This window comes from Oncorhynchus clarkii, chromosome 17, assembly GCF_045791955.1.
Source record: "Oncorhynchus clarkii lewisi isolate Uvic-CL-2024 chromosome 17, UVic_Ocla_1.0, whole genome shotgun sequence".
Taxonomy (NCBI): Eukaryota; Metazoa; Chordata; class Actinopteri; order Salmoniformes; family Salmonidae; genus Oncorhynchus; species Oncorhynchus clarkii.
Genome location: NC_092163.1, coordinates 58,126,830 through 58,141,342, shown reverse-complemented (window position 1 = coordinate 58,141,342; position 14,513 = coordinate 58,126,830). Strand labels below are relative to the sequence as shown.

The 14,513-nt window shown below is 43.0% G+C and overlaps 1 protein-coding gene across 17 annotated transcripts in view; it reads right to left on the bottom strand.

Moving 5' to 3' along the window:
* Positions 1-3,227: 3,227 nt before the first annotated feature.
* LOC139371169 (eukaryotic translation initiation factor 4 gamma 3-like) overlaps positions 3,228-14,513 on the bottom strand; it is a 75,794-nt gene continuing 64,508 nt past the window's right edge. For all 17 annotated transcript variants that reach the window (XM_071111304.1, XM_071111305.1, XM_071111309.1 and 14 more), the window contains 16 exons: positions 14,198-14,434; positions 12,280-12,384; positions 11,704-11,842; positions 11,308-11,444; positions 10,543-10,633; positions 10,306-10,432; positions 9,995-10,206; positions 9,755-9,870; positions 6,907-7,079; positions 6,678-6,803; positions 6,250-6,331; positions 5,928-6,026; positions 5,677-5,823; positions 5,397-5,478; positions 5,151-5,297; positions 3,228-4,269 (listed from right to left, as the gene is read on the bottom strand). In XM_071111304.1, coding sequence (XP_070967405.1) covers positions 4,088-4,269; positions 5,151-5,297; positions 5,397-5,478; positions 5,677-5,823; positions 5,928-6,026; positions 6,250-6,331; positions 6,678-6,803; positions 6,907-7,079; positions 9,755-9,870; positions 9,995-10,206; positions 10,306-10,432; positions 10,543-10,633; positions 11,308-11,444; positions 11,704-11,842; positions 12,280-12,384; positions 14,198-14,434 — 2,202 coding nt within the window. In that variant the 3' untranslated portion in view covers positions 3,228-4,087. The remainder of the gene's footprint in view (positions 4,270-5,150; positions 5,298-5,396; positions 5,479-5,676; positions 5,824-5,927; positions 6,027-6,249; positions 6,332-6,677; positions 6,804-6,906; positions 7,080-9,754; positions 9,871-9,994; positions 10,207-10,305; positions 10,433-10,542; positions 10,634-11,307; positions 11,445-11,703; positions 11,843-12,279; positions 12,385-14,197; positions 14,435-14,513) is intronic.

Genomic DNA, 14,513 nt, shown 5'->3' with positions numbered 1-14,513 from the left:
TTCGTCACTCAATGAACGAGGCAGCAATTTATATACGTTTCAGTACCTGCTAGATAGATGTGTAACTTTACCGAAGCACCAGGTGCTTCCTCAGACATACATGTCTCCAGGTGTGGTTCTCAAATATTCTGTTTAGTATGACTAAATGCAACATGGATCGTAAACCTACCCCCTGGAACGCACCCAATGACTACTTATTTGGGACGTAATACAGTGATTTTGCAGTGCTCTACTCAACCCTATTGAATGCCAATGTTGTATAATGATTAGGAACATCTGAAAAGTAGAAATTCTAATATAAATGCTGCAGTATTTTATTTGGGATCTCTTCTCCCAGATTTGCTTACCAGGCAGTAGCCAGAACTGTTCCGACCCAGTAAATACATCTGAACCCTTGAGGTCAAAACGCATAGCTACCAGAATGTGGACAGCACGTAGAAGGGGCGGGATATGGCTGGGAAAACGTACCAGGGATGGAAGATGTTGCTGTACTCATAATTATCCTATTATCTAAAATGATAAGTTAAAGATTGAAATACTGCTCGTTTTTAATTAAACTGCCCTTTTCGTCCTTATGCCTACAACAGAAGCCACAGCAGCCATTTTGGAATGGCATGCAGAATATCGCGTTGAACAACAAAGGAGACTGATTGGCTGACTATCCTTTGTTGTTCAACGCGACGTGCCATTCCAAAATGGCTACGGCATTCCAACCCGAGAGATCCAGACTTTTTTTTTTTTTTTTTATATATATATATATATATATATATATATATAAAAAAATCTTCTGAGATCCAGACACAAACAGAAATAGGTAACACAGACACGTCACCGGGACTATAAAGCTGAAGCATCCGTTTAGAACGTTCTCACCACCAAATATGATAGTGAGAGGAAGTCCAGCGGCGGGAATTAGTTTGTGCACTTCAGAGGCATTCCCTAACGGAAATAAGCAAATACGTGCTACAACGCGCCAATACTATATCGCTAGCTTGTGCTTGACTTTGCCTACCTTCTGGCTTGTTCTGCCCACTATGCTTAATTTGCTCTCACTGTAAAATACGCAGATTAACTATATTGGGTTAGTTATACATCTCTGGTTCAGATATATGTTCTCGCTAACCAGGCGCCAACCTTTGTCCTGCAGAAGTCACTGTGGACTACAGTGTTGGCCTACTTGATTGTAGCTGGATAAGGTTAACTCAGATAGTTAAAGGACGCAACATTATATCTGTCCTATTATGGCTTCTGAGAGCATGGGCAGCACCATTGAGGCCTTCTCCATTTTGAAGTAGTCAATTTTAATCTACTACTTCTATGAGTTGGTAAACAAATCGAAAGGGTGCATACTGCCACCTAGAATGTGTTGTTTGAACAGGTATAAATCCAAGGTTGGCGATTTACTGCCAATGTTTGCTCATAAATATAATTCATTGGCTGATCGCACTTTATGACCTGGATGGAATTATGTGATCCTTCCTTAACCCATAGGAAATCAGCACCCAGTTGACCACTTCAAAATGGTGAAAGTCCTTAATGGCGCTGCCAATGCTAAAACAGACTTCTGGGCACTAGTACATCTCTATGGGTTAACCCTAGTCTCTCCAAGATTAGGTCATCCCATACCTGCAGCTACCAATGAAATCCTATCCATTAAGTATTTGTTATCAAAGCTGTTTGAATATTTCATTTTCCCAATGGTCTCCGTCAGCTCCAATCTAGATTTCAAATACCATTTCTGGTTTCCAGTCAGTCAAAGTTAGAAATCATCTGAAATGTGATCAAAGGCAATGGTAGACACAGACTTACATTTCTGCAGACTATGTGAATGCCCTCTGCAGAGGTTTCCTCTCATCCATTACAGTGGAGTGTAACTTCAGTTCAGTAACTACACCGGAATTAGAGATCACATGAGCATTACATAGGAATGCTGGCAAACGTCATAAGGCTATGCAAGATATGACTTGTCCTACCACAATCATGCCCCATCTTACATCGTGCTCAGCTAGTTCATTACAATATTTCCACACTAATACAGGTTATAAAATAAGATACGGTCAATCCCTCGTTGAGGAAAAGTTACTGTCGCTAATTCGCTTTTCAACCAATGTGCATGAATGGAGAAAACTGGCAACTCTTATTAGAAAAGGCTCAATAATAGATGCTAATTGTTCTAGTTAACGTCATTGGTCCGCCAATAGTTGCTTATATACACAAAAGTATGTGGATTCTGCTTTTTCAGCCACACCATTTGCTGACAGGTGTATAAAAGAGTACACAGCCATGCAATCTCCATAGCAAAACATTGGCAGTAGACCGCCCTTCCTGAAGAGCTTAGTGACATTCAACGTGGCACTGTAATAGGACGCCACCTTTCCAACAAGTCAGTTCATCAAATTTCTGCCCTGCTAGAGCTGCTCATCAACTGTAAATGCTGTTATTGTGAAGTGGAAACGTCTAGGAGCAAAAATGGCTCAGCCGCAAAGTGGTAGGCCACACAAGCTACCTGCCGAATGCCAACTGTAAAGTTTGGCGGAGGAGGATTAATGGGTCTGTTTTTCATGGTTCAGGCTAGGCCCATTAGTTTCAGTGAAGGGAAATCTTAACACTACAGCACACCATGACATTCTAGACGATTCTGTGCTTCCAACTTTGTGGCATACAGTTGGGACAAGGCTGTTTCCTGTTTCAGCATGACAATGCCCGCGTGCACAAAGCGAGGTCCATACAAAAATGGTTTGTTGAGATCGGTGTGGAAGAACTTGACTGGCCTGCACGGAGCCCTGACCTCAACCCCATCGAACACCTTTGGGATGAATTGGAACGTCGACTGCAAGCCAAGTCTAATCACCCAACATCAGTGACTGGCCTCACTAATGCTCTTGTTGCAGAATGGAAGCAAGTCCCCACAGCAATGTCTCAACATCTAGTGGAAAGCCTTCCCTCTTAGAAGAGTGGAGGCTGTTATAGCAACAAAGGGGGGCCCAACTCCATATTAATGCCCATGATTTTAGAATGAGATGCTCGACGAGCAGGTGTTCACATACTTTTGGTAATGTATCTTTTACAATTCCTATACTGTAGTCTCATTTTAGAGATGGCACTTGACACAAAATTCACTTTCAACTTCAGACTGCATTGCAAGCAATGTTAAAACCAAGTAAAAAAAAACTCTTGTAGTGCAAACATCACCACTCAACAAAATAACCACCATTGATTGCATTTGCTATGTTTTTTAAATACCTTTTTTGTCTTTAATGTATTTACAAGCTTTTAATTTGCTCTGTAGGTCTGAAGTATTACAAGCGCTTCATGTTCAGCAACCCTGGCATTTGCTTTTTAAACTTGCATTTTGCTTATTTCATTTGAATGCATCTATTGTTCATTGTTGTTTATTTATGTTCATGTGATGTTCTTTTGTGGACTGATTTGCATTGCATCTTGAATGCATATCGCTGCCTCTTGGGAAGTTTACGTACATATCACATAGAGAGCAAGCCAAATCAGAGGAAACACTTCCTGTGATTAATCACTGATAACCATTGACGTCAGTTGTCCCTGTGCATTCACTCTCTACCTTCCCCTACATTCCAAAATATATTTTTACCCTGTTTTCAACCAAACAACATGGAATCCAGGGAGGCTATTTATTTCACAATTATTATTGTTATTATAATTAATATTGTTATTTCTATTCATCATCAATGTTCTCATTGTGAGCATCTGCAAATGTTAAATAAACGTCCATATTTGCAGTCCTTAAAAAAATAATAAATTAAAGAGTCCGGAACCTATGTATCTTTAAGTCTCTTCTTAAAAAGTAACAAAAGAAAAGTTAAAATTTAAAACAAAAATATTTTCTATGTATAATACAGGTATTTAGTGCTTCCGCCATTAGAATTCAAACTCAAAATGGCGGCATGTCTCAGAACCATTCCGCAGAAAAAATTCCAGCCGTATACATGTCATTCTGCCCGCACACATTTTGTAGGTTTGTCCGTTTGTTCTGCTACGAGGATGCAGTTATTCTATGTAGCAACAGCTGGCCTCTTGTCCTGGAGGCTTGCAGCGGTCACCTGCTCCCTTGTCAATTATCCTCCGACTCTTCCTCGGCCTCCCTCAGCCAGGTGAAGAAAGCGGTTACAGACTTGAGAGCCACACCTTTGCCCAGCTGCTCCGCGGGGTCCTTGCTGGTCTCCCACTTGTAAAAAGCGTCCTCCGAGATGACGTCCTCGTCATACAGACAGTCAAAGAACATCCGGAGCAGGTCTGGAGAGAGAGGGGAAAGGGATATAATAACCAAATAATAACCAAATCCCTTAAATCTAGAATCCTTAATTGAAACGATAAGCGGCTCCCCATCTATGTTTTGGTAAAAAGCTGAGGGATGGGCCTGGAGAAATGTAACCACTCAAATTCATAGACAGAGCTATGTATGCAAGGACTATCCATCCATGATATCAACATTTGAGTGGTTAAATTCAAAGATTTAACCATGTTACATTTGCATTGTTTACAAACATTGGAGTAAAACAAGCATATTTCGGGTTCTGATGGGGTATGACAATTAAACTAAGCTCATGAGGGATTTATAAGATATATTATTCAAGAATAACATTTTATTTATTTATTAACTTGTATTTAACTAGGTAAATGGGTGTATATATCATTCATTTATAAGTTTAAGAAAAAATGTATGTAGCAACTAAGGATTCTAGCTTTAAATTAGTCTGTTTTCATAGTAAGTTCATGAAGACATTTTTATATAATTGCAATGGCTGCATGAAATAAAACCATAAAAGGATGTCTTCAGGGCGGCAGGTAGCCTAACATATAAAGTGTAGGGTCAATAACAGAAAGGTTGCTGGTTCAGATACCTGAGCCGACAAGGTGAAAAATCTGTCGATGGGCCCTTGAGAAAAGGCACTTAACCCCAATTTGATCCAGGGGCGCCGTACTATTATGTCTGACCCTGTAAAACCAAACAATTTACTGCACTGATCTGGTGTATGTGACAAAAAAACATTTTAGTTTTGTCAAGAATAAAAAAGTAAATGTAAAATGGTTCTGTGCAGGGCAGGAGACAGAACCGTGCTTATATCTTTATAGTGAATCTTCAGGTTTAACGTTCTAAGTGGCATGTTACTTACTAGGAGGCTGATCCAGTGTGACTATCAGCGCCTGAAGTGCATAAAGTGCTTGAAGCTGTCGCTCAGTGTCTGAGTTAAGGTACTTGAGTAATACGGGCAATCTCCTCTGTATGATGGCTACGTCCACTCGGCAGGAAGTGCTTTCATCTACACAAGAAACAAAGATGGAGAAAATTGTGAACTGCTCTAGCTATATAATATATACAAAACAATGGACTGTCCCTAGCTAAAAGAATGACAGCTTACCTTTCACCGCTGCCTTACACACAGAAGTCATCAGAGCTCTCAGGAACGGAGACGAGCTCATCTGAGATTCATCTAGATTTGCCTGGGATGTGGCGGACAACAGAGGAGCACAAAGAAGCTCCGGTTAGACATGGGAAAGCTGCACGACATCAGTGCCTGGATCTCTGACACTTCACTTGAAATATGCAACACTATGTATTTATAATCCAATATGTGTATGACGGAGCCAAACGTGCCTGTGCTGGGCTGTGTGGTGGGCTTTTAATGTTACAGTTCGTACCTCTACCCAGTCAAAGATCTGCTCATCACTGGCCATGTCCTCCAGCAGGAGTCTCTCCAGCTGCCGGTTGAGCACCTCGGGGGACAATTCTGTCGCAGAGAGGGCTGCCTCAGGGCTAGAGCAGTCCACCACAGTGAACTGGAGCTTCTGACAGGAGGAGGGGAGACGGGGAGGAGAGAAGGTTTAGGTTGCTGTGAAACCGTTTCTTGGGATGCCTCCATGCCGTAATACAATGAGTCTCTCTCACTAACCTGTTGCGAGATGAAATCCTGGATGTCCTCTTCCTCTGGCAGGAAGTCACTCCAGCTGAGGCCCGCCTTTCTCCACAAGGTGCCTACTTTCCTATGGCTCTGTGTGGGAGACAGACAGGACAACATGTCAGAACCCTGGCATCCAATAGTTAATGGGTTTGCTGACTTGATACTCACTTGCACCCCGACAAAAGTCATGCAAAAATATCTGACAGCTATATTAACAAGATGCTGTGTGAAATTCCCTCTCAGGTCAGAAGAGCTAAAGGGGTAAAACATTCTTTCAGGAATATTAGAGGAAAAAAAGAACAATGTAACTTACCATTTGTTTGCATAGTATGTGCAGTATTTCAGAAAATAAGACCCCAGCTCTTCCAACAGGAAGTAAAGGTTTGCTTAATTCACTGTGGACAAAGAGAAAAGCATTAGATGTCTCCAGCGGTTCCATCCCGCCCAACTGTTTTCCTTCATATCACAGTTTACAGAAAGTAGGGAATGGAGGTGTGAGAGCCAACATCAACACTCCATAATGAAAGAACTGCGATAGCAACAAGCAGCAATCCTTGACAGAGGGAACGGGGTACATTTTACTCATCATGCAGACTGTGAGATCTGAATAAATGTGGGTTGCATGTGGAGTGATCTGATCAGGTAAGATCTGTTGATGCAATAATAACCCCCCCTTGATACCCATAGCTTTACAGGGAGATAACAATACAATATTGTTGTGCTGTAGAGTAGCAGTGTTACCTAAAGAGCTCTCTCATAGAGAAGCCCCCGTCTCTCAGCACAGGGCTGAGCAGCTCGGCCAGATACAGCCAGATATGGGGAATGTCAATGGCCATGTCGTCCGCCAGTTCAAGGGTGTCAGCAAACCTGAAGGAAACACAGATATTCTGAGGAGACAGCCATTTTAGATACAGTACAGTTGTTCGATGACAGCTCGAATGAGAGCAGATGGATATGTAGGCAGGCTGACCCTTTGAAGAACTGGGGCTTGGGCAGGGTGCCCTGCTGCACTAACTGGAAGAGGAGCTGGCCCATGTGGTCCCGTGTGATCTGACTGCGCTCCAGGGTGGACTCCACCCCCACACGAACAAACACGTGGAGCTGAGAGGACAGGTCCAGCTCGTTCACACACTGCACAGCCTCCTACAGAGAATACGAACACACATCTTGGTGTTACAAACTTCCTGTAGAGTAAAATACAAAAGCATGCACATACAGTATGCAGCATTATTAGAGGACCGGGCACAGATTAAGCACCATCAAATGGGAAGAATGACAAAAGACAATTATTTTGTGACAAGCGAGCACATACAGTAACAGTCAAAACGTTTGTACACACTTACTCATTCCAGGGTTTCTTCATTATTTTTCTTCTACATTGTAGAATAATATTGAAGACATCAAAACTATGAAATATCACATATGGAATCATGTAGTAACTAAAAAAGTGTTAAACAAATCAAAATCTATTTTATATTTGAGATTCTTCAAAGTAGCCCCCCTTTGCCTTGATGACAGTTTTGCACACTCTTTCTGAGAGTTTGTGCAAACCCACAGTTTCATCGCTGTCCGGGTGGCTGGTCTCAGACAATCCCGCAGTGAAGAAGCCGGATGTGGAGATCCTGGGCTGGCATGGTTACATGTGGTCTGCGGTTGTGAGGCTGGTTAGACATACTGCCAAGTTCTCTAAAACGACGTTGGATGTAGCTTATGGTAGAGAAATTAACATTAAATTCTCTGGCAACAGCTTTGGTGGAAATTCATGCTCCCTCAAAACTTTAAACATCGGTGGCATTGTGTTGTGTGACAAAACTGCACGTTAGAGTGACCTTTTATTGTCCACAGCACAAGGTGGATCTGTGTAATAATTATGCTGTTTAAATCAGCTTCTTGATATGCCACACTGGTCAGGTGGCTGGATTATCTTGGCAAAGGAGAAATGCTCACTACTAGGGATGTAAACAAATTTGTGCAAACAAATGAGAGAAATAAGCCTCGGTGCATTTATTTTTATGGATGCCAATTAGCTGCTGCAAAGGCATCATCTACACTTCTTGAGGTCCAGCAAAATTAAGGCAGTTATATAATTTAAAACACTTTTCAATACATTCATAACATATTTCACAACACACTAAGTGTGTGCCCTCAGGTCCCAACTCCACTGCCACATATCTACAACACAAAATCCATGTGTATATAGTGCATATGTTATCATGTGTGTTCTCAAATATAATTATTTTAGTTTTTGAAATATTTAGGACTAACTTATTCCTTGCCACCCATTCTGAAACTGACTGCAGCCCTTTTAAGTGTTGCAGTCATTTCAGTCGCCGTAGTAGCTGACGTGTATAGTGTTGAGTCATCCGCATACATAGACACACTGGCTTTACTCAAAGCCAGTGGCATGTTGTGAGTAAAGATTGAAAAAAGTAAGGGGCCTAGACAGTTGCCATGAGAAATTCCTGATTTGATCTGTATTATGTTGGAGAGGCTTCCATTAAAGAACACCCTCTGTTTTATTAGACAGTTAACTTGTAATCCACAATATAGCAGAGGGTGTAAAGCCATAACACAAGTTTTAACAGCAGCAGATTATGATCGATAATGCCAAAAGCCGCACTGAAGTTTAACAAAACAAACCCCCTCCAATTTTTAATCATACACAAATTACTGATGGGCTGAGAGAAATGTAAGTGCTGTGCTTGTTGAGTGTCCTTCCCTATAAGCATGCTGAAATTCTGTTAAAATAGCATTGTATCTGGTCAAACACCATTTTTCCCCAAACTTTACTAAGGGTTGGTAACAGGCTGATTGGTTGGCTATTTGAGCCAGTAAAGAGTGCTTCACTATTCTTAGGTAGCGGAATGACTTTTGCTTCCCTCCAGGCTGGAGGGCACACACTTTCTTGTAGGCTTCAATTGAAGATATGGCAAATAGGAGTGGCAATATTATCCGCTATTATCCATCCAAGTTGTTAGACCTGGTGGCTTGTCATTGTTGATAGACAATTTTTTCACCTCTTCCTCTCACACTAATTCTTGTCTTTCATAATTTGGTCAGATATACTTGGATGTGTAGTGTCAACGTTTTTTGCTGGCATGTCCTGCCTAAGTTTGCTAATCTTGACAATGAAAAAATAATTAAAGTAGTTGGCAATATCAGTCGGTTTTGTGACGAATGAGCCATCTGATTCAATGAATGATGGAGCAGAGTTTGCCTTTTTCCCTAAATTAGAAATTACTTCTCCAGACAAAGATGGCTCCATTGGAAAACTCATCTGGGACTAACTTCGTTAGCTTGATGGCTAATGTTAGCAGCCATTACCATTTCTGGGATCTTTTAATTTAGCTCATGAAACCAACACTTTACATGTTGCATTTATATTTTTGTTCAGTATAAATAGATAAGCTAGCTATAGTCTTAGCCATGTAACGGGACTGCATAGCTAGATTGATTGTGTTGCGTTTCCCCAATCAATTTACTTTGTATTTTTTCTCTCAAAATATTAGGTCAGTGAAACTGAAACAGTTCATCCCCTGAATGGATGGAGGCAGCAAAGAAATGTACTAGCTGTGATTTACAACCTGATAGCAAAATTTAATAGACTACCTAGCGATTTATTGGTGAATTGTATTAAGCATCCATTTAATTCTGCCAACAATGCCTTACTCTATGTAATGGAATTTTGAGTCAAATATAACCTCTTATAAAGTTGGTTTTGAAGCATAAACTGCTAATTTGATATTTTAGACCGATATGATGATTATCTGTGTTTAAAGCAGTTCAAATGGTATCAGTTCCACTTTGAATGACTGTACCTTATAGTCGTTGATGTGCAAGAACTCGTCAATGATAGCTTTGGACTTCCTCTCCATCTCCTCCTCAGAGAGGGCAGGTCTGTCTGGAGACTGGGCAACCACAGGCTCTGCTTTCACTGCAGGGGGAAACAACAATGTTACAAGAGCGCTCCCCTGCTAGAGAGAGAGTGTGTGTGTGTCCACTGACTCTCTGTGTGTTTAGTCATTGTATGTCTCTAGAGCTGGGTTTTGTTGCCTTACCAGGCTCCCTGGCTCTGCTGCACTCTGGCTCAGTCTTGTCCTCGCTGACGCTGAGCCTCCTGATGCTCTCCAGCTCTCTGCGGGGCTCCTCGGGACTCAGGGCCGGGCTCGCCAGCAGCTCTTTGGCACTGACGCCTCGAACGAAGGAACCAGGCCGCGGCAGGGCTGAGCTCAAGGGCTTCTCGCTTCGCTCTTTCCCTGCACTGCTTCGACTGAGGGAGGAGAAAACACACACAACACGAATGTTTTGCCTCAAAATAAGATGTTCAGAGACCAAATCCATTATACAAGTTTCAAAATGTGATCATTACCTGCCCAAGGTTCTTCTAGTGTCATACTCTGGGTTTTGTGCAGGTGGGGTGGTGGGTTGAGATGGGGTGGACTGGAGTGCAGAATACCGGTTTAAACTGGCGCCACCACCACCAGACCGGGATAATTCTGATGGGAGACAAGATGAAGCAGCGGACATTACATTTCAACCAGAACACAATTACAGCTAATTCAACTGGATCACCAATGTGTGTGTGAGACACGTTATGTCTCCTCACCAGAGTCACTGGCTTTGGCCCCTCCACTACTGCCCTTCATCCAGTTGAGTGAGGCCCGTGGTCCCAGTTGGATCTTCTCATCCATCTGAGGCTAGATAGGATGATGACAGACAAACAGTTCACCTTCCAATACTCATATCATGTGATCTGGGCCTACAATGCAATAATGACTAACAATCTCTGAGAATGGAGAGCTGCCTTATACATCATTGGTACTGACACACAGAGGACTGTCTGGGTTTCTAACATCTTTCCTCCAGCAGGGGATGCCATGTACCAGTATGCAAGGCTTTGTGTGGTTGTACCGCAACTATCCAGCAGGTGGACATGTATTATTTCACCACCAGTACAATATCATGAGGACAGGGATGTGTGCCACATGATATTGTAGAAGTATTAATGAAGAACTACAGGATGCGGTGTAATGTCTACAGTACAGCACAGTAGTGTTTCTTCTTCTAGTTGGCATTGTATGGCAGTTGGGAAGACCATGTACCTAATACGAATGCAAACATGTCCAGGAAGACATGTGCTTGCAGACCAATGAGGACACAAATCTTCATTAATGGAGTAAACATAACTCAAAATGTCAGGCTGACTTATGTCATCCAACTTGTAAAGACTTGAAGGAACCAAACATCTACTATTGTCCAACGCCATTTTGTAATTAAAATAGAATACACTTAAACACCAGTGAACCTCCATGGTAAACCATCCAAAAGAGGAAGTCAAAAGTTGAGATCTACAGGTGTTTTTGGGGCTGACCTTGGAGATCTTGGGGATCTTGGTCGGGTCAATGGTCCTGCTGTTCTTGGTCATGGGCACAGTGTTCCAGGTCTCCTCTCTCTGCTGCACACGCTGCTCCCTCTGCTGTTCTCTCTGCTGCTCTCTCTGCTGCTGCTCTGGAGGACAGAGGGAACACACACGGGGGATGAGATGTTAATGGGTTTATTAAAAGACAACTCAAATTGTGACAACATCAACACCTCATGCCCCAGGCTTGAGAGAATACAATGGGGTGAGTTGACAGAAGGGAGAGAGTGGGGGAGCCTTCTGTCCACTGTGGGCCACTGTAGCATTTCTGAGTCTGCAAGTTATGGGGAGGGGATTCCAGTGTGGCTGTAAGCCTTAAAGAGGATTTAGCCCATGGGCCTGGCTGACCTGGCCTTCTCTTGGTGTCCTTGGAGAGCAGCTGCTGGTGCACCTTCCTCTGCTCCTCCTGCTCTTCGATCTTGGCCTCTTTGTGGATCTGCTCGATGGTCTTGGGTCCCTGGTCGGCTCTCCTGGACACCCAGTTGTGCTGGAGAAAAAGAGCAGTGTTAGACTTACGCAAGGAGTTTCCTCAGAGAAACAATCTGGTGTTTTGAATTAGTGAACTGTGTACAACATAATTGGCCAACAGTCACATAGCCCCAATGGCACAGTAGTATTGTGTGGAGGGCTGTGCAGAATGTTTAATTCTATGCTCAAATCTCACTGATTAGAATCTCACCGATTGTTTTCTGCCTCAGATCTAATTATTGGTGTGCTCAGGGAGCCTGCATGAAATGGAGGTACTGAAAATGAGCATTCTGATTCACTGTAATGGAAAATACATCCTCACAGCTGAGCAGGACAGAACACACACACACACACACACACACACACACCACAAATCTCAACAAAGCATGCATGCACGCACATATCCCCACCGCTCCCGCCCCACCAACACAAGAGGGAGACGCACACACAACTTACCAATCGGAGATCTATCACGTCTTGCAGCATAAACCGTATCCGAGACGATGTCTTCCGCTCCTTGACAATTTTCTCCATTTGATTGAAATACTGATCCATGCGAGGCTATGACAAGAAAGAGAGAAATTAAGGGTCAATGCAAAGTGGTGTATTAATACAACATTTTCACTATTCACTCCAGTGGACACCCAGACACTCAATTTCACTCCACTCCATTATGCAATTCAATGTGCACTTTATTTATTGGAACAATAATTTTGATGTACACTGAACAAAAATATAAACAACATGCAATTTCAAACTGAGTTACAATTTGTAAACGTTGATCCAGAGCATCCCAAACACGCTCAATAAGTGACATGTCTGGTGAGTATGCAGGCCATGGAAGAACTGGGGCATTTTCATCTTCCAGGAATTGTGTACAGATCCTTGCAACATGTGGCTGTGGTTTATCATGCTGAAACATGTTAGGGTGGCGGATGAATGGCAAGACAATGGGCCTCAGGATCTCGTTGCATTCAAATTGCCATTGACAAAATGCAATTGTGTTCATTGTCCGTAGCTCATGCCTGCCCATACCATAACCCCACCGCCACCATGGAGCACTCCGTTCACAACATTGACATCAGCAAACTGCTTGCCCACATGACGCTGTCTGCCATCTGCCCAGTACAGTTGAAACCGGGATTCATCAGTGACGAGCACACTTCTCCAGTGTGCCAGTGGCCATCGAATGTTAACATTTGCCCACTGAAGTCGGTTACGACGCCAAACTGCGGTCAGGTCAAGAACCTGGTGAGGACGACGAACACACAGATGAGCTTCCCTGAGACGGTTTCTGAAGGTTTGTGCAGAAATTATTTGGTTGTGCAAACCCACAGTTTCATCAGCTGTCCGGGTGGCTGGTCTCAGACGATCCCGCAGGTAAAGAAGCCGGATGTGGCGGTCCTGGGCTGGCATGGTTACACGGGGTCTGCGGTTGTGAGGCTGTTCGGACGTACTGCCAAATTCTCTAAAATGATGTTGGAGGTGGCTTATGGTAGAGAAATAAACATTCAATTATTTGGCAACAGCTCTGGTGGACATTCCTTCAGTCAGCATGTCAATTGCAAGCTCCCTCAAAAAAACTTGAGACATCTGTGGCATTGTTTTGTGAAAAAACTGCACTTGTTAGAGTGATCTTTTATTGTGCACCTGTGTAGTGATCATGCTGTTTAATCAGCTTCTTGATATGCCACACCTGTCAGGTGGATGGATGATCTTGGCAAAAGCTCACTAACAGGGATGTAAACAAATTTGTGCACAAAGAAATAAGCTTTTTGTGCATATGGAACATTTCTGGGATCTTTAGACTTTACAGTGTAATACTTTACTTACGAGACCATTCCCAACAGTGCAGTTAAAAAGACACTATTTATTTATTTTTAGCAAATATAACACAAAAACATTAACAAGACTATTTACAAGGAGAACCAAGGGTAATACAGTATGTACATGTGGGTAAGGGTAAAAGTGACTAGGCAATCAGGATATATAATAAACAGAGTAACAGCAGCGTATGTGAAGTGTGTAAGTGTGTTTGCGTGCGCCGTCAATATGGATGTGTGTGTGTTTAGCATATGTAGTGTGTGTGTGTTGCAGAGTCAGCGTAGTATGAGTGAGGACCACAGAGTCTTAAAACTCTGGCAGAGCCCAAAAGGGAGAACACTTCTGTATATGTCTAGGAGCTATTCCTTTGGTCAGCAGCAGGTTAAAACAGGCCAGACAACAGCAGACAAGAGGGAACAGTGAGATGTCTTCAACCATGTCTCTTCACCCACATCCCTGCAGCCCTCAGAGGCATCCCTATACCACCAGCTGGAATTCATTTAAGTCCCCTCCTCTGCCCTGCCCTCCCCAGCCCATCCCTATGGCTTACCTTGGCCTTCTCAAAGTCCAGGTCTTTGCCAATGGTGGTGAGCAGCCTGCACAGGCACTCCAGCGATTCCTCGTCATGGTTCTTCAGCAGCTTGACCACACAGTCGTGCATGATGGCCTCTGTCAGCATCTTGAGTTTGAACAGCTCCCCGATGAATCTGATGTTTCCTATGGAGCGCCGGCGGGCCTTGTCCTTGGCCTCCTCCAGCTCCAACCGTAGTCTCTCTTGATCACTGGACTGGAAAGGAAATGGAGAGTAGATTGTCAGACCTAACAACAAACCCCACACTCACTATTCAACTAACATCAGCAACTGA